This window comes from Cherax quadricarinatus, chromosome 64 (assembly GCF_038502225.1).
Source record: "Cherax quadricarinatus isolate ZL_2023a chromosome 64, ASM3850222v1, whole genome shotgun sequence".
Taxonomy (NCBI): domain Eukaryota; kingdom Metazoa; phylum Arthropoda; class Malacostraca; order Decapoda; family Parastacidae; genus Cherax; species Cherax quadricarinatus.
In genome coordinates this window covers 2,654,278-2,674,613 of record NC_091355.1, presented here as the reverse complement: position 1 = coordinate 2,674,613, position 20,336 = coordinate 2,654,278, and the positions used below count along the sequence as shown (strand labels likewise).

At 38.8% G+C, this 20,336-nt stretch overlaps 1 protein-coding gene across 9 annotated transcripts in view; it reads left to right on the top strand.

The window, feature by feature from the left end:
• The window catches only part of LOC128699971 (semaphorin 5c), a 144,062-nt gene extending 123,975 nt beyond the window's left edge, over positions 1–20,087 (top strand). For all 9 annotated transcript variants that reach the window (XM_053792820.2, XM_070098708.1, XM_070098714.1 and 6 more), the window contains 15 exons: positions 160–588; positions 1,235–1,334; positions 2,671–2,877; positions 5,967–6,100; positions 6,429–6,598; positions 6,887–7,086; positions 7,200–7,451; positions 9,920–10,121; positions 10,985–11,198; positions 11,321–11,463; positions 11,778–11,967; positions 12,343–12,882; positions 16,165–16,332; positions 16,716–16,859; positions 18,767–20,087. In XM_053792820.2, coding sequence (XP_053648795.1) covers positions 456–588; positions 1,235–1,334; positions 2,671–2,877; positions 5,967–6,100; positions 6,429–6,598; positions 6,887–7,086; positions 7,200–7,451; positions 9,920–10,121; positions 10,985–11,198; positions 11,321–11,463; positions 11,778–11,967; positions 12,343–12,882; positions 16,165–16,332; positions 16,716–16,859; positions 18,767–19,194 — 3,225 coding nt within the window. In that variant the 5' untranslated portion in view covers positions 160–455 and the 3' untranslated portion in view covers positions 19,195–20,087. The remainder of the gene's footprint in view (positions 1–159; positions 589–1,234; positions 1,335–2,670; positions 2,878–5,966; positions 6,101–6,428; positions 6,599–6,886; positions 7,087–7,199; positions 7,452–9,919; positions 10,122–10,984; positions 11,199–11,320; positions 11,464–11,777; positions 11,968–12,342; positions 12,883–16,164; positions 16,333–16,715; positions 16,860–18,766) is intronic.
• Positions 20,088–20,336: the final 249 nt, after the last annotated feature.

Below are 20,336 nucleotides of genomic sequence, written 5' to 3'. Positions count from 1 at the left end.
AAGATTTGAGTGTTACTCAAGAGAGTAGCTCCATTTCCTTGGATCCAGGTACATACTTCCCTTTAAGGCAGTTGATACTTAAATGGATATTCTTATGCAATCAAACTTTATTCCACATCCCATATGAAATATTGATTATTTTTGTTTCTTGTATTTCAGAGTTGCTTAGAAGATCATAATCAAGTGACAAACACCCATCCAAGGAGCAAACTCGCTTTACCTTAGTGAACTGTTGCTCTGTTGCCTTGTGAGTGTTTGTAAATACTGGACAGGACTCTTATCAGCCTCCTGACACTAGACAACATCATGCAGAGGTAGCACTAGCACTGGTACTGGTACCCTAAGAGTCCTTGCTACACAGTATCCAGTTTAAGGAGCCTGGTCTAAGGCTGGACCCTGGGAGCCATGATGCCCAGAACCACTAACTGATACCCTGTATAACTGATATACACAGTATGGATGGGTGGAGGAGGGTGGCCAGGTTTGTGTTGCTGGCCTGCATCACATGCCCAGCCTCACTCTCACACCTTGATGCCCCACCAGGAGATGTTGCACGTCATCAACTGGAAAGATATGTCAGCTATAATGGTAAGCATTGGCTTCAATTATTATTATATTAACAAAAAATCTCTAATCCCTCACAGGTCATACACTGCTACATTGTTTCCAAGAAGATCAGTTAAGCTACTTTTTCTTTACGTATTTTCAACCTAAAATGTAACAGCTGATATTTACCATACAGCAATAAATTTGTTTTTAAAGGTCATTTCAAAATATTTAAATACTATTAAAGGCTTCTCTTAAAAATATTAAAATAAACCCAGTGGGTAGTTAGGCCTCAGTTTGGAGGATAGGGCTTCTGCACCAACCTTGATGATGTGCAGACATCTGGCTCTTGCCTGAGTATCAGTGACAAATTTCCTCAGCTCCCTCTGGGACTCATCTTAATCTTATTCTGTCTGCTGGGCACATCACAGCACTATTCATCAGCTCCATTTTTTTGCTCTGTGGATATTTCACTGTTTTGGTGGGAAGCTGGTTACTGAACTCAGGTGAGGGTGTGGGTGTTCTGTTCTTCTGGGACTTAGGCAAGGGGATCTACTTGAACTAATTGGGAACTTTTAGTTTACTTTTTGTTTGCACAGAAAACTCCTGTTCCCTTTTATTTCATTGTCCAGCTTTGGGCAGCATTTGATGGGTAAAAGGTAACCTCAGTGTCTCATTACAATTGCAGAGCTAGCTGACACAACGGACAGATTCAGCATCACTGGAGTTAAAAGTTACAGTGAATTGCTCTTTGATCCCACCAGTTACCAAGTTGTTGTTGGTGCCAGGTAAGTGCATAAACTTTCTTACTTGCTTATAATAATACAGTACGTACTTATTTCTTATTCCTGTATTATATACTTTTGAATTTGTTGGACTGATCTGAGACTGGGCAGCCGAGGCAATAACCCTCGGAACCATTAACAGTAACCATACCTAAAATTAGAGAGAGGTACATACATCAAAATTCTTTGTATGACATCATCCTGAGGTTATTATTGTAATCTGGGGAAAACACTAAATCCATACGGGTCATACAGCACAGAGACTGAGAGGTAATCAAGTTCAATCCAAGGAAGGTGGTTACACAGGCACTCCAGAAATTTTGTATAGGAGGGGCTTAAAGATGGCAATCTGGTTATAAGAAGGACTACAAGACCTGACTTAAAGCAGTGCTATTGGGGGTCTTTAGCTCCCTAGACAATGCCTCTGGTAGAACAGATACATTTCCTTTGATCAAGAGCCCCTTACTGACATCAAAGCACCTTCTTAAAGGGGTTGCTAATCTAAGCTCTTTATTGTAAATAACATAAATATATGTAAAGGGCAGGTATTGCTAACAATTATGGTAGAGACATTTGGTGCAGAGTAAACCTTTAACATAGACGTTTGATTGACTTGATCAAGCTCTATCCAGAGTGCTCCTCATGGAGGTTGGTTTCTTAATACCAGAAAAATTGGACCTGCCCTCCCATTCCTTAGATCAAACCCAAATGCCTCCCATTCCCCCAAGCACTGCATAACCTCTATGGGTTTTGGACTCTTCCATGAATGTAATAATAATAATAATCAACCTATAGCAAAATATCTATTATAAAGTTTTGATCTGCACCAAGTATCTTCTGAAACATAAAAGTAAATCAAAAAGATATATAAATTTTACATTTCTTATATTATTACTATCATTTAGAAGTACAATAGTAGATAACAGTATTGAAACTACAAAAGTAATAAACTGCAGTTGCATTTAGCTTCCCATGCCCTGTTACATATGCCTAGATCTCTCATAAATTTCTTTCGTTATATTTATGTTAAGCACTAAACTAGTACTCTTCTTGCCAATTTCTTTGCAGAAGAAGACAGGGGGAATAATGGGGTCAAGTCTTTGCCCCTAGCCACACCTCAGGGTGTGACTTAGATCAAGAAACCTTTACCAATATCAAGGCACCTCCATAAATTTCTGATCTCATGAACTCTATTGTATCTACTCCTAAAACTTATGTGGATTGTTCAGCATAAGGAAGGGTGGAGCCTTGATTCTCCATCCACAAATTGCTATGCATATGTACTGTTCTCATAGCCAAAAATTCTTGTAATTCTCAAAAATTGCAATGCTGTTCACAGGGATCGTATTTTCCGTCTGAGTTTGGTGGGTCTGCAGCTGCTAGAAGCTTCAGACTGGGCCTCCAACAAAAGTACTGTGGACACCTGCACACTGAAGGGACAGAGCCAAGAGGCATGTCATAATTTTGTTAGAGTGTTGCACCTGCACCGAGGCAATGTACTTGTGTGTGGAACAAATGCCTTTAGTCCTCTGTGTACCTGGAGGAGGTAAGTCAGTTTTTTGTTATCTTTTGTATTACTATTATTTTCTCAGGGAAGTGCCAAACTTGTAAGACTCATACAGCACCTGGGTAATGAGAGGTAATCGTGTATGATCCAAGGAAAAGGAGAATAACTCCAGTTCCTTGGATCAAGAGCCCTTCACAGACATCAAGGTGAGCTTTTGTAGGCATTTTATATTTTGCCAAAAGATACTGTTTTTGATACTGTAGACTCCATAGTGTTTCCAGCCTTTGTGAAAATACAAATCAAATATTTCTCAGACATAAACTGGTTTTGTTTTGATAATAAAAACATTGTGAACTGGTACAACATTTAATTATTTTTCTTTATGCATAGTAGATGGGCTTAAATTATTATTTCAGTATACTGTACTCATAGAAAGTACTAAACCCACAAGAGTCATTCAGCAATATGACAGAGTTGAAACTGGTAACACTCTCTAGGGGATACCTGGAATTTACCTGGAGAGAGTTCCGGGGGTCAACGCCCCCGCGGCCCGGTCTGTGACCAGGCCTGGTGGTGGAAGTGTTGAAAGAACTGCAGCAAATTATTATAATCATTAAGAAACACTAAACCCATAGGGGTCATACAGCTCCTGGGGAATGGGAGGTAATTGAATTTCATCCAAGGAGGGGAGGGTAACTTCAGTTCCTTGGATTCAAAGCCCTTCACCAGCATCAAGGCACCCCCATCCCTCCTTAGAGGTGCTCTCTTAGAAATTTGAGGTTTAGAATGTCGAGCATTTCAGTTTTACTTTACACAAATAACCCGCACATAGAAGAGAGGAGTTTACGACGACGTTTCGGTCCGACTTGGACCATTTACAAAGTCACACTAACCAGAAGTGGAGCAGGACGGCTGTATGTATGTATGTATATATATATATATATATATATATATATATATATATATATATATATATATATATATATATATATATATATATAAATATATATATAAATGTTGATGAAGATAGGGAAGCTGTGATTTCGTGTATAGGGCAAGGAGGAATAACATCTTGTAGGAGTGAGGAAGAGCCAGTTGTGAGTGTGGGGGAAGTTCGTGAGGCAGTAGGTAAAATGAAAGGGGGTAAGGCAGCCGGGATTGATGGGATAAAGATAGAAATGTTAAAAGCAGGTGGGGATATAGTTTTGGAGTGGTTGGTGCAATTATTTAATAAATGTATGGAAGAGGGTAAGGTACCTAGGGATTGGCAGAGAGCATGCATAGTTCCTTTGTATAAAGGCAAAGGGGATAAAAGAGAGTGCAAAAATTATAGGGGGATAAGTCTGTTGAGTGTACCTGGTAAAGTGTATGGTAGAGTTATAATTGAAAGAATTAAGAGTAAGACGGAGAATAGGATAGCAGATGAACAAGGAGGCTTTAGGAAAGGTAGGGGGTGTGTGGACCAGGTGTTTACAGTGAAACATATAAGTGAACAGTATTTAGATAAGGCTAAAGAGGTCTTTGTGGCATTTATGGATTTGGAAAAGGCGTATGACAGGGTGGATAGGGGGGCAATGTGGCAGATGTTGCAAGTGTATGGTGTAGGAGGTAGGTTACTGAAAGCAGTGAAGAGTTTTTACGAGGATAGTGAGGCTCAAGTTAGAGTATGTAGGAAAGAGGGAAATTTTTTCCCAGTAAAAGTAGGCCTTAGACAAGGATGTGTGATGTCACCGTGGTTGTTTAATATATTTATAGATGGGGTTGTAAGAGAAGTAAATGCGAGGGTCTTGGCAAGAGGCGTGGAGTTAAAAGATAAAGAATCACACACAAAGTGGGAGTTGTCACAGCTGCTCTTTGCTGATGACACTGTGCTCTTGGGAGATTCTGAAGAGAAGTTGCAGAGATTGGTGGATGAATTTGGTAGGGTGTGCAAAAGAAGAAAATTAAAGGTGAATACAGGAAAGAGTAAGGTTATGAGGATAACAAAAAGATTAGGTGATGAAAGATTGAATATCAGATTGGAGGGAGAGAGTATGGAGGAGGTGAACGTATTCAGATATTTGGGAGTGGACGTGTCAGCGGATGGGTCTATGAAAGATGAGGTGAATCATAGAATTGATGAGGGAAAAAGAGTGAGTGGTGCACTTAGGAGTCTGTGGAGACAAAGAACTTTGTCCTTGGAGGCAAAGAGGGGAATGTATGAGAGTATAGTTTTACCAACGCTCTTATATGGGTGTGAAGCGTGGGTGATGAATGTTGCAGCGAGGAGAAGGCTGGAGGCAGTGGAGATGTCATGTCTGAGGGCAATGTGTGGTGTGAATATAATGCAGAGAATTCGTAGTTTGGAAGTTAGGAGGAGGTGCGGGATTACCAAAACTGTTGTCCAGAGGGCTGAGGAAGGGTTGTTGAGGTGGTTCGGACATGTAGAGAGAATGGAGCGAAACAGAATGACTTCAAGAGTGTATCAGTCTGTAGTGGAAGGAAGGCGGGGTAGGGGTCGGCCTAGGAAGGGTTGGAGGGAGGGGGTAAAGGAGGTTTTGTGTGCGAGGGGCTTGGACTTCCAGCAGGCATGCGTGAGCGTGTTTGATAGGAGTGAATGGAGACAAATGGTTTTTAATACTTGACGTGCTGTTGGAGTGTGAGCAAAGTAACATTTATGAAGGGATTCAGGGAAACCGGCAGGCCGGACTTGAGTCCTGGAGATGGGAAGTACAGTGCCTGCACTCTGAAGGAGGGGTGTTAATGTTGCAGTTTAAAAACTGTAGTGTAAAGCACCCTTCTGGCAAGACAGTGATGGAGTGAATGATGGTGAAAGTTTTTCTTTTTCGGGCCACCCTGCCTTGGTGGGAATCGGCCGGTGTGATAATAAAAATAAAAAATATATATATATATATATATATATATATATCTCCATATCCATATCCATCCTGTTCCACTTCTGGTTAGTGTGACTTTGTAAATGGTCCAAGTCGGACCGAAACGTCATCGTAAGCTCCTCTCTTCTATGTGCGGGTTATTTGTGTATTGTTCTAGTCACTGTATTGTGCCTTTTTTTGTCAGTTTTGCTTTGCCGAAATTATTCCTTAAATTTAAAAAAATTAAGTATGCAAGTAAACTTGTAATTCCAGACTCTCCGAGATACGGCACATTGAGTCGTGGGAGAAAGGTGTAGCCAGATGCCCATTTGACCCTTCCCACAGTGTGACCTCACTTCTTACGACAAATGGTGACCTCTATGTTGGTACTCCAACAGACTTCTCAGGTAATTAATATATTCACAAAACATGCTTAACTAACATGAATTATTGAGCATTCTGGGATAAAAATATAAACATGATGTAGCTTACTCATGTAGAATCACTATGTATTTTAAGTTGATTTAAAAAATGTATTAATGCCTATTGCATTTTTTATTTTTAGGATAGAGCAGGCCACTAAATTTCTTCCTATGCCACTGAGAGATCTATACAACATTTTTTGTTAATCTCTTCAGCTCAACAGAATAAGCATCCAATAGATTTAACAATTTTATTTTGATATAATGTTTGTAATATTATAATATATCTAATGTGATGAGTTTCTTATACTAGGACGAGATTCTGCCTTCATGCGATCCCTTGGTCCAGGCGAACGCCTCAGAACTCATCAGTATGACCTCAAGTGGCTATCTGAGCCCACTTTTATCACATCCTTTGAGTCCTCTGGATTTGTCTATTCCATCTTCAAAGAAAATGCTGTGGAAAATTTAAACTGTGGGAAGGTGTGAACATTTGCATTTACTTTTATTAAGGATCCCTGTGTTTTTGAAAATACTAATAAAAATTTATACTTGAATGACAGTTAATACCATGCTCATATTGTGGCAATAAATACGTACTATACTATATATACATACCGTCTGTTCATTAACACTTTGCAAGGAAATAAAAACATGTACAGTATTGCAAAATATTTTCTGCTATAGGAGATATTTCAGTTAAATACATGCAGTACTTGACCTCAGTGATATACTAAAAGGCATTTCAATCTCTGTTCTCTGTCATTTCAGAATGTCTTCTCAAGGATTGGTCGTGTCTGCAAGAATGATGCTGGCGGGACTCTTGTCCTGAAAAATTATTGGACAACATTCTTGAAAGCACGTCTAATATGCTCAGTCCCAGGAGACTTGCCCTTTTATTACAACCATGTCCAGAGTGTCACTTACCTTCCCAGAGAACAAATGCTCTATGGAGTTTTCTCCACAGCTGAGTAAGAGCCTAATGCAATAGTATTTAATTGGCCAAATTTTGAAATACTTGTAGTATATTTTCTTTCACATTCTGTACTGTACTAGTTTACTAAAATATGTTATTTTATCCCAGTAACAGTATTGTAGGATCAGCAGTGTGTGTTTTCAACATGAGTTCAGTAAATGCTTCCTTTGATGGACCATTCAAGTACCAGCCATCGCCATCATCTACATGGGGTCCTGTAACATCTGAAAACCGCCACTTTCGTTGTGAAGATTTGGGAACCAGTAGAGATGCTGACCTTGCTGCTGATAAATTTCAGTTAATGGATCGACCAGTCCTCCCACAGAGCTCCAGTCCACTTTACCTTCTTAACTCTGAAAAGTAAAACATTTTTTATCATAATATTTATATTTTATTACATTATTACAATTTTCATGTTAAGAGTTAAACCAGTATGGGTCATTCAGTGCTATGTGGCAGAGGGCTGCTGGGACCAGGGTACATTATTACTACAGTGGAACCTCGGTATACGACCTTAATTCATTCCAGAAGGCTGTTCAAGCGCCGCTCCGTTTCAGTACTGAACAAGTTCTTCCCAACCAAATTTCTGTTTGGTTGGCTGTTTTCGCTAATCGTCATAGGCCCCATGGTGACTTATTTATACAAATACAGTGGTACCCTGGGATACGAAATTAATTCGTTCCAGAAGGCTGTTCGAATGCCAATACCGAACAAATTTATTCCCATAAGGAGTGCCGATACCGAATGAATTTGTTCCCGTAAGGAATAATGTAAATTAAATTAATGCATTTCAGACCCCCAAAAATGCACTTACAAAAGCACTTACATAAATACACTTACATAATTGTTCAAGTTTTGAGCTGTTCATATCCTGAGGTACCACTGTAATACAAAAAAACACCAAAAAATGCAAGGAAACACGAAATAGTTTACAGTGAAGTTCTGGCAGGTCGTGTTTGTTTGATTGATTGCTGAGCTTTGTTCTACTCGAACAAAGCTGGTTCCACTGTACTTTCATGGAAAGCATGAAACCAGGAAGCATCCGTGCTGCACATCAAATAAGAGATGGTAGAAGGGAAGAGGTCAAGGTATTGAAAGAGACATCAGTAGAAATTAGGGGAGGGCCACAGTTCATGTAAAAATAATTAGTTTAAATAAAAAGCTTAGTTGGCATTGAAGGGGGAACTGTCAGAGAGATGGATAGGCAAAGGAAGCATTTAATAGCATTTAACCCTTTGAGGGTTTTGGTCGTACTAGTACGTCTTACGCGTAGGGGTTTTTGAAGTACTAGTACGCATAAATTCTAGCGGCCTCAAATCTAGTGGGAGAAAGCTGGTAGGCCTTCATATGAAAGAATGGGTCTATGTGGTCAGTGTGCACAGTCTAAAAAAAATCCTGCAGCACACAGTGCACAATGAGAAAAAAAAAACTTTGACCATTTTTTTGGAATAAATCAGCGACTTTGCAGTGTATTTTCGTATGGTATTTATTGTTGTATTCTAGTTTTCTTGGTCTCATTTTATAGAATGGAAGACATATTACAGAAATTGAGATGATTTTGACTGGTTTTACAATGAAAGGTGCCTTGAAATTGAGCTCAAAGTAGCAGAAATGTTCGATTTTTACCAAACTTCAAAAGTAAACAAATTGTGCCAAGCGTGCAATACACGTCAACTGGTGAGTCTAATATTCTTTCACAAGTGCACCAATAATATTTATACCATTTTTTACACTAATGCAGTAGTCTGCATAACAGTAAATCTTATATTTTTTGTGAGAATAAAAATTCAAAGTGGAAAGCAAAAGAATATAAGAGGGGACTTGAGACGTGACTAATGACTAGAGGAAATGTCATTTTAGTGCCAGGAATGTCTTTCTTGTTTATTCTGGACCCTATTCGGAAATTGGCATCTTTTGAAATTTGTGTGAAATTGGCAAAATTGCTAAATTCTGACCACTGTACTGGATAGTTGAATTTCATAAATGGGTGGTTTCTTGCACCCATTCGATAGAAAAAATGGAGTTCTAGCGAAATATTCATGTTTTTTGTCGACTAGTACAGTGAAATTGGCCGAAAATGGGGCTCAAAGTGGGCAAAATCGCCAATGCGTAAACATCGCCGAGACCGCTAACTTTGCGAGAGCATAATTCCGTAAGTTTTCTATCAAATTTCAAACTTTTGGTGTCTTTATGATTGGGAAAAGATTCTCTATCTTTTCATAAGAGAAAATAATTTTTTTTTTTTTTAAATTTGGCCGACCCTGAGAACGAGTTTCGGAGAGGGCCTGTCGACCCTCAAAGGGTTAAAAAGGCATCTGGATCAAAGTTAACATCCTGATTATTTATAGTAATGTATTCACAGGAAGGGGTCATACATTGCCTGGGGAATAGGTAATCTGGTTTGATCCAAGGAAGGGAAGGAGAGCTCTGATTCCTTGGATCAAGAGCCCTTCACCAAAATTTAGCATTTATAAAAACTTAAACAAGATTTAATCATGATGATTACTGCTTTCACAAAGCTAAAGAATAACAAAAAACAAATAATTATTATTATCATTATTATAAGTACAGTAAAGGGAAATGTTGATGGCAATGCAACCACACAAAAATGATTGTCTGACTAAATGCACTACAGTATGGTAAACTATCACTGAACAAAAGCATAAAGAATGTTGTAGAAAGTGATGACATTTATAAAATGAAAGCTACTGTGCTTCTACAGTAATCTGATCGTTACATCATTTGATATAAAAAATTATCAGAGCATGCTATATATAAAATATCCATGTTATACTTTATTAGGTTACATAATTACATTATATTTTCAGATTGAAGCATGTAGTAGTGGATGTGGTATCAACTCGACTAAGTGGAAATGTACATGTAGTGTTTGTGGCATGTTCTGGAGGTCTTGTGAGAAAACTAAGTGTGGTGCCCAATACTCAACATACTTGTCTCCTTGAGGTTCTCCAACCTTTCTCCACAAACTCCTCAGTCGTCATCCACACCATGAGGTTCCTCAAGGATACGGTCAGTACTCTCTGCATATCATCTCGTCACTTGGGTGCTGGTGTTGCTATTCTTTATCTGTAATAAAATCAAAGTAATATTTATTTTTAAAGTACAAATACAGTAATGCAGAGCATCTAATATTCAAAATTTGAAATTTCATGTTTTCTGACAATAAAAGAAAATTTGTAATAAAATATATAACACTGTACAAACTTTTAAATTTGAGTGCACTATTTTTAAGTTTTACTTTATCCCCACAGCAAACCTTCCACAGTTTTTTCTTTATGCTTTCTTCATAATTACAGATTTTAATTTTTTTTTTTTTTTTTTTTTTTCAACAAGTCGGCCGTCTCCCACCGAGGCAGGGTGACCCAAAAAAGAAAGAAAATCCCCAAAAAGAAAATACTTTCATCATCATTCAACACTTTCACCACACTCGCACATTATCACTGTTTTTGCAGAGGTGCTCAGAATACAACAGTCTAGAAGCATACACATATAAAGATACACAACATATCCCTCCAAACTGCCAATATTAATATTAATATTAATAATATTATTATTATTATCATCATTATCATTATCATTTTATAAAGTAATTGTTAATTACTTCTTAAACACTTCAGTTTTATCATATGTCAGACATTTCATTACACTACATCAAAAATATTTTCAGCTATCACAACAACCCATTTGTTGAATTTTGCAGAAAAATAGCAAATATGGCATCTTGCTGGTCCTTATTTATTTTCTCAGGGTTACATTGTACTGTGCTGTACATTCATGTCACTTTATGTTTATACTAAAAAAGGGAATATTATTGAGGAAATCTCATTCAGCAATGTTGGAACCATATCAACTTTTAAAATTTATCTTTACAGAACTCGCTGTACTTGGGCACAGACAGTGAGGTAGTCCGTGTCCCTGTACACAGATGTGGACATTATAAAACACAGCGGGCTTGTTTAGCTGCCAAAGATCCATACTGTGGATGGGACACCAACCGCTTGGATTGCTCTCCCCCACCTGGAAAAAATCCCTTTGTATCATCTTGGCTTCAAGAAGTTATGGAATGCCCACGATCCACTGATCCAGGTACAGTATGTTAATAACTAACCCCTAAATTGAGGGTGAAACTTGACATTTCAATCCGTCCTCGACTGTTATAATGTCATGAATGAAAGAGAAGGAAGATAATAACTCTTACATTTTTTTAGTGGATGGAAAATGGAGCAAGTGGTCAGAATGGTCGCCATGCTTGCAGTCCGGTACCGGAGACTCATGCCTGTGTCGCCATCGTGTCTGTGACTCCCCACGGCCGGCACACGGTGGGGCCAACTGTGTCGGATCACGCACAGAGGTAATTAAATTCTGATATTTGGCTAGTTTTGTTTATATTACTGATAATGTTTAAAGCTATGTTAATTTTGATAAAATGATGCTATAAGATGCTGCTGAATGCATTATGAATATTGACTACTTAATACAGAATATTTTTCAGTTCATTACAGCATGAAAATACATCTTTACATTAATTTAAGGAACTATATATGTATACTTATTAACATTTTATCACTTTTTTCTTTAATTTGGCAATGTATTTCTACCAAAAAAATATAAATAAAAAAGTAGTGTAAACATAACCTACATAATCCTTTACTTGATCTTGCTTAGGTATCCAACTGCACAGTACATGGTGGTTGGACAGCATGGTCTTCATGGTCTCAGTGTTCAGCAACTTGCGGTATCGCAGTTAAAACTCGGCGTCGCACATGTTCAAACCCTGAACCTCAGCATGGCGGGCGTGTCTGTGTTGGTCAAGAACGTACCGAGATCTATTGCCACTCCCTTGCGCACTGTCCTTGTAAGTTAAAGGAGTGACAATATCATGCATGACTTTTTCACTGATCATGTCATAATAGTACAGTAAAGTCTTAAGAATGAAGAGTTAAATCTCCACTGAAAATTATAATACTGTGCTAGATATTTGTATGACTGAATTTTATTATATAATCAAACCCCCAGTATATGCATGCTTCTTATTTTACATGTTCAATTATTTAGTTTTTCTTGCCCATTATTATTATTTTTTTTTTTTTTAACACCCAACCCAAATAAAAATAAATCTGGTGACTTACAAACTCTAATGAAATAATTCAGATTGTGCTATTACGATTTTGAGTATTGATGAAATGCTTTGTATTCACTGTAATATAACAGTACTTCCTTTACTTAACAGCATATACTGCCTTACCTGTGGATGGTGGGTGGAGTGAGTGGGGCTCTTGGGGAAGATGCTCAGCCACATGCGGCACTGGCATGAGACAGAGACAGCGTTCATGTACCAGACCAACCCCAAAGAATGGAGGATCACCGTGTCCAGGTTGTGAGAAAGATACTGAAATATGTGGGAATTGGCCATGCCCAGAGGTAACTAAACTGTCCCCTTGGACTCCATGGTTAAAACTCAACATTTCTGGAAACTCTGCTGTTCAGCGTCGCTTCAGGACAGAATGTATTGCAACAGGAGACAAGGACAATCCATTACGAATTGGTAAAATGCACCAAGAGGATCAAGTTTGCACCAAAGATGGCTGGTGTGGTGATTCCCACCAGATGGATTCTCCAGGTAGTGGAGGATGGTCAGAGTGGAGTGACTGGACCAAATGTGATGAACCATGCGGTGGAGGAAAACAGTATCGGCATCGATCCTGCACTGTTGGTTCCTGTGCTGGGTTAGCCACACTTGAGAGAACCTGCAATGAACATGCCTGTAGAGGTGAGACAATGATACTTTTCATATAAAATACTGATTTATATTCCATATTTTATAATTAAAATATAGAAGTAGACACATATGCAGTTTTGACATTATTAAAGGACCTAAATAAACTTCATTACTGTATGTGTCATCTGCCTCATCTTGTCAGTATCACTATACCCTGTACAACCCTACAGCTAAAATGCTGGTTCCTATATAATATCTTTTAACTAAGATTCTTATGTAATGTTACTAATTTTACTACTAAAATACTGAGGTATGTTCCTTTTACACCTACACTTTGTATACATTATATAATAAATTCAGTGTGGGGTGAGTTAAGTGGTTAGAAGCAAATAAAAAGCATAAATATACATCTTGAGATATTTAATTTTTTTTTTTTTTTCAACAAGTCGGCCGTCTCCCACCGAGGCAGAGTGACCCAAAAAAGAAAGAAAATCCCCAAAAAGAAAATACTTTCATCATCATTCAACACTTTCACCACACTCGCACATTATCACTGTTTTTGCAGAGGTGCTCAGAATACAACAGTCTAGAAGCATACACATATAAAGATACACAACATATCCCTCCAAACTGCCAATATCCCAAACCCCTCCTTCAAAGTGCAGGCACTGTACTTCCAATTTCCAGGACTCAAGTCCGACTATATGAAAATAACCGGTTTCCCTGAATCCCTTCACTAAATATTACCCTGCTCACACTCCAACAGATCGTCAGGTCCCAAGTACCATTCGTCTCCATTCACTCCTATCTAACACGCTCACGCACGCTTGCTGGAAGTATATCTTGAGATATTTAAAATGAGAACACTGTAAATGACATACAGTCCCACATGGAAAAAATGAAAGCTGTAATGAGTACTGCATGTTTCACCCTACCACTGAGGCCTTCATTAGCGTGTTCCTTAATTCTTGTGAAGGAATTTGGAGTTACCCTCCTATTCCTTAGATCCAGCCTGATTACCTTCCTTTCCCAGGCACTGTATTACTCCCTTGAACCTGTTCTCCAGTTCCTCAAATAGTCTGAAATGCCTTCCACTTCCCCAGGCATTGTATGACCCCAATGGGTTTAGTATCCCTCTTGATGATGTCCTTGATTTCCTTAGAGAGAAGGCCCATGAAGGGTTTCTACATCTCCCTATACCTACTGATGTCTTTCTTGATCTTATCCACCTCTGTGTGGACTCTAACTCCTCTTCCTTCCAAGGGAAATATTTTTCTCAAACCTTCGGTGTCGCTATGGGCTCTCCTCTCTCTCCTGTCCTTGCTAATCTTTACATGGAATACTTCGAGACTGTTCTTCTTCCTACCCTCGATGTGCAACCTTCACTCTGGCTCCGCTATGTGGATGACATCTTTGCTCTGTGGCCTCATGACTCCAGTCTCTTCCAACCTTTTCTTGAAGCTCTTAATAATCTTGCCCCTTCCATTAAGTTTAAAGCTGAATGGGAATCTAATTCCTTGCTTCCTTTCCTTGATGTCCATGTCCACCGCTCAGATACAGGTTTTTCCTTTTCCGTTTACCGAAAACCTATGCACAGTGGCATGTACATTCACTACTTTTCCTATCATGCTTCCCCTGTCAAGAAAAGTGTTCTTATCTCCCTCTTTCTCCATGCCCTCCGCATCTGTGATCCTCAGTTCCTTCCTTCAGAAATTTCCACTCTTCATAATTCGTTTTCCCGTCTTGGCTACTCTTCCCATTTCATAGACTCTGCCCTCTCACGTGCTAAACGCAATTTCTTCTCTCCCAAACTCTCTACTCCTGGGAACTCTTCTATCCTCTGCCTTCCCTACATTTCCGGTCTTTCTAATCTCAACAATTCTCTCCGTCCCTTAGACATCAAGCTTACCTTCCGCCAGACTAGCACTCTTCGCACTAATCTCGTTCATACCTCTCCTCCCTCTACAGATGTTCCTGGTGTCTACTCGATTTCTTGCTCCCCCTGTCCTCTTCAATACTTCGGAGAAACTGGTCGTTCTCTTTCTGACAGACTTAGGGAGCACAAAAATAGTGTTAGGCTTGCCGACACTAACAATGCTCTTTTCTGTCACGTCAGAGATCATAGCCATCCTATTGACTGGTCTTCTGCTAAAACTGTCTTCCCTACTTCCAACTCGAACAGTCGCCGTCTAGTTGAATCCTCTCTAATACACAACTTTCCTCGTATGAATCTTAGCCCTGGCTTCGTCTCTCTAGATGCCTTCCTCTCCCACTACATTGTAAAATGCTCCAAACTTCAGAACACCCGTGACTTAACCTGACTCCTCATTTTTTCTTTTTCTTTTTCTTCTTCTCCCTCTTTCCTTTTTCTCCTCTGGGTTGTCTTTCTCTCTTCTGTCTCGTGTTTCTGTTCCTTCTTCATTTATATCATCACTTCCCCTTTCACGCACCTCTGTGCGCTTGCTCTCCCTCTGTGGGCACCTAGCTCTCTTGCAGTGCTCCCCTTCCTTTATTTGACTGGCTCGTCCTCCTTATTCCCCACTTCTACCACTACCACTACTACTACCTCTTCTGCTACTACTACTACTACTACTGATGAAATTAAGACACATGTGCAGCGTCTGTTTGTCTTTGTTGTGGACGTTTCGCCATCCAGTGGCTGGCTGGATGGCGAAACGTCTACGATAGGGATGCCCGGGCATGTGTCTTAATTTCATCTTGTCGGTATTATATACCGTTCTTGTACTACTACTACCACCACCTCTTCCTGCCTATATATAGCCATCCTGCTCCACTTCTGGTTAGTGTGACTTTGTAAATGGTCCAAGTCGGACCGAAACGTCGTCGTAAGCTTCTCTCTTTTATGTGCGGTTTATTTGTGTATCGTGACAGTCACGGTATTGTGCCTTTTTTTGTTATTTGTTATTTATTAATAATGTATGACCCCTACAAGTTCAGTGCTTCACAGATGAAAATAATTCAGCAGATTGCATTATTATACAGTATTTAAGAGAAGTGCTCAATGTGTAGGGGGTCATACAACACTTGGGGAGAATGACAGTCAGGTTTGATCCAAGGAGCTAGAAGACATCCAGTTTCTTGGATCAGAAGTCCCCCTCTCTCCTGAAGGGGTTTGCAGACTGCACATTTCAGTCTCAGTGGTAAGCCAAAATATACAATATGTACTTATATTTTATTTTCACCTCTTAAGTTTGCTCATACTATTTACCAGTGTTTATTACACTTATGTTTGGATTATTGTGTACAAAAATCATGGAATTCGATAAAAATAACTTTTGTATCTATATTAATGATAGATTCTCATATCTGTAGGTCTTTGGGCATGTTGGAGTGACTGGAGTCCGTGTTCAGCTACTTGTGGGTCAGGAATGCAGTATCGGACACGTCAGTGCATTGCTTCGCATAATCCATTTAGTGATGCATCAGATTGCACTGGTTCTCACACAGTGCAGCAGTCGTGCCACAAGGCTACATGTATAGGTAAACAGTGTTCTGTTTTCTAGTATTTTTCATTGTCCCTGTGGCAGACCATGATAGTGACCAGTTGCTTACTAGAGCTGGAATCAGTAGTTTGATCAAATGTTCAAACACGTGTATTTGCAAAACTAGATGTACGGTACAGTATAATTAACTCATCAGTATCCTACTGCAGCATAATTTTCAGCTCTGGAACATGTAATATTTTGCTCTGAATGACCCATGTGGGTTTAGCATTTAACATGAATGATTTAATTTTGAACATGCAACTACCTGTTTGTAGCTACAGGAGCATAAGTAAATCTGTGGTATCTTCTCTTTATTATTTAATCTATCACATATATGTACTTACCAGAGGTACTGTAGTACTTTTTAAATTGTTGCAGGTGAAGAGGGTTGGGGCATGTGGGCAGAGTGGTCAGAGTGTGGAGGTGGAGATGAACGAGTAAGGAAACGTCACTGCATTTCAAATCAGCCCAGTCAGTGTCGTGGGCTTGATGTTCAGAGAGAATCTTGCAAATTTATGAATTGTGAGTACAGTATTTTATTATTATACTAAGGGGTGAGCACCAAACCTATAGAGTTATACAGCACCTGGGCATTTAACCCTTAAACTGTCCAAATGTAGATCTACGTTCACGTGCGTAGCACTGACCTTGATTTTCCCCATTTGAAAGCATGTAAAAAAAATGCAGATCTACATTCGGAGCCCCCCGCAATTGGACGTAGATCTACATTTGGACAGTTTAAGGGTTAAGAGGTAATCAGGTTCAGTCCAAGGATGGGGAGAATAAGTTCCATTGCTTGAATCAAGGAATCTCCCTTGAGGGGAGAGGAAAAAGAATGGTATTAATTTTTATGACACAGTAACAGTGCAATACATGTACAGTGGACCCCCGCATAACGATCACCTCCGAATGTGACCAATTATGTAAGTGTATTTATGTAAGTGCGTTTGTACGTGTATGTTTGGGGGTCTGAAATGGACTAATCTACTTCACAATATTCCTTATGGGAACAAATTCGGTCAGTACTGGCACCTGAACATACTTCTGGAGTGAAAAAATATCGTTAACCGAGGGTCCACTGTACTAGAATTAGAGGTAATTTTTAACCAAAGTCTGTGCCAAGATACCATTATTATTATTATAATTATGGGGGAGCGCTCAACCCGTAGGATTATACAGCACAGGTGGGGAGGGGATGATGGAAGGTATTGAGGATCAGTTCAGGGAACCAGAGCACAGATCCAGTTCCCTAGATCAAGAGCCCCTCACCAGCATCCAGGAACCTCCATTGAAGGGACCCAATATACCAATATTCAGAAAAATGCCCAGTGCTTTATTTTTCAGATGATGCTCGAGTATTACCATTTTATTCAATTAATGGGAAAATGGTAAACCTATAGAGGGGCCATACAATCCTGGGTAATGGACAGTGATGATGCTTCATATTCTAATCAATACTGTTAAAAATTGAACTAGAAAAATAAAAAATTATACATATGTATTTGATTGTATCATAGAAAAGTGCACAAATATTACGCAGTGTATAGTAGTATAGATACCATGATGCCAGTAAGTTTTTGATCCAAGAACTGGACCTAGTTTTCCTTGGATTCAACCTTTTTGCCTTTCTTCCAGGTACTATATGACTTAGAAAACACTAAATCAGTAGGGGTCATAAAACCCTTAGAGACATTATAAAGTAGGTGTCCCTTGTTATGCACTGCAGCAACATTGCAGGTCCATGGCAGCTGTACTAAGCTCAATTAGGATTAGTGTGCATTATATTTTAAACACTCTGATTGTATATCTCATAACTTAATTACTCCTAGAAATAGCACATCTCATAATATTAAATTTGCATAAAGCAAGTGAAACATGTAGCAGGTGCTCATGGCTTGGTTGGTAGCCTCCTCAGCTCTCACACTGAGGAACCGAGGTCAATCTCCAGCACGGGTGAAACATTGCACATATTTCCTTACACCTGCTGCCCCTCTTTACCTACCAATAAGTAGGTACCTGAGTGTTAGCCTACTGCTGTGGGTCACATTCTGGGAGAAGATTAAAAGCTCTCAATGGAAACAAGTCCTCAACACTGATTTTATTGGGCTATCTTGGGTGGCAAACCCTCTAGGTTAAAAATTCAAACAATCTTATCTTACAATAACTTGAGTTGTCATGCCAAACAAAATATTATACTACTTATGCACTGTACTACAATAATTGTCCTCCACTTCCTTTAATCAAACCTGATTGCCTCTCATTCCCCATGCACTATATGACCCTTATGGATTCAGCACTTCCCCTGATTATAATACAGTAATAATACTTTTATCATATATTGTACAAAGTTAAATTTTAATAAAATTTCACTTAGATTGTGTTAGGGGTAAGCATTACAATTATTTTTATAATGTACTTTTCTATTTCAGCTAATGTTGCAACAATGGAAGCAGCTGTTGTGAGTAGTAGTAAGAATGGTGGTGGGGGCAGCACAGTATCAGTGCAGGCATTGGTAGGCTCCTGTCTGGCTTGTCTCTTCACTGGAGCACTGCTTGGTGCCCTAGCTACTTACCATGTGTGTGTTCGCAGACACCATAGGCGAGTACCATCCTCACCTCACTACATCTCTGCTAAACCTAATCATTATGTTAGTGTACCAGGAGCAGAGTGGAAAGGAGAGCAGTCACCAAGCAGCACAATAAAGAATGGCAGTCTTAAAAGTGGGCTAAAAGCAGCCATAACAAACTTACCACTGAAGGACTTTGACACTGCCACTATCAAGCGCTCCAGTCACGGCTCTTATGGAAATGGCCATCTACGTGCTGATCTTGACTCTGATACTATATTTAATTTCTAGCAAAAATTGACCTGCCCAGTCTTTCAAGTCTTATGTTGGTGCTAGAAATCCTTCTGAAGGGGCCACCCTCATCCCGAGTGTTTAAGACACTACTCTTTGTGATATTCTGTAGTTTTTAAAGATTGGAAGCCTAGCTTCCAGGGTAGAACCCTCGAAACTGGTCACATTATATACTTTAATAAAACAATTTTTTAAATAAATCCAACAAAAATTGTGATGTTCTTAGCAGATGAAAATTATATTCATTACCTATGAAAAGAGACGAGTGTGATTTATTACAAATTTTATCAGGAATGTGAAGAACATTTTCGCTATGTGCCAAGAATAATCTGCTTGAATTTCCATGTGCAAAGAATGACTGCTAGGACTGAGATATATCCTTATTTAAAATGGGATGCCTCATATAAAGGGAGACTGTTACAGGATATTGAAAAGTGATGTTCTTGAACTACCCTAATTATGAAGAAAAAAGTGTTATGATAATTAATAAAATATATATATTTGAAAAGAAGGATGTTTATTTGGTGGAGTTATATTTCTACATTTTAAATGCTGAAAAATTAACATTCTCAAATCATTTTTAACCCTCCCAATTATTTTAATAAAGAAATACATACTGTGAACTTATACTTACACAGAATTTCTTTTTATAGCACTTATTGTATATGAAGAGAACAAAGGAGCATCCTACACATAAAAAAATTAATTGCCTGAGACACTTGCTTTGTAATCTAGTCAAACCAGTGACACTGAATATAATGACACACTGTAAATATACCTGGATGTAAAAATTCTTTCAATTTTTAGGATAAGGTTATTACTGTATGTGCCATATTCTTTGCTGAGAATTGTTATAATTTTTTATATTGAATTTTCATAAAATGTAAATGGTTGGGGCTATTATTATTATTCCTTCTATGTGTTTCTCCCAGATAATAGCATTAAAGGCAACCAATATTCAATGGTACCTCGGGATACGAACAACTCCCAACTCGAACAATTATGCAAGTGTATTTTTGGAGCCCTGAAGTGGATTAATTAATTTACAATATTCCTTATGGGAACAAATGCATTCGGTAACAGCACTCAGCCTTCTGGAGCCAATTAATTTCGTATCCCGAGGTACCGCTGTACATATATGG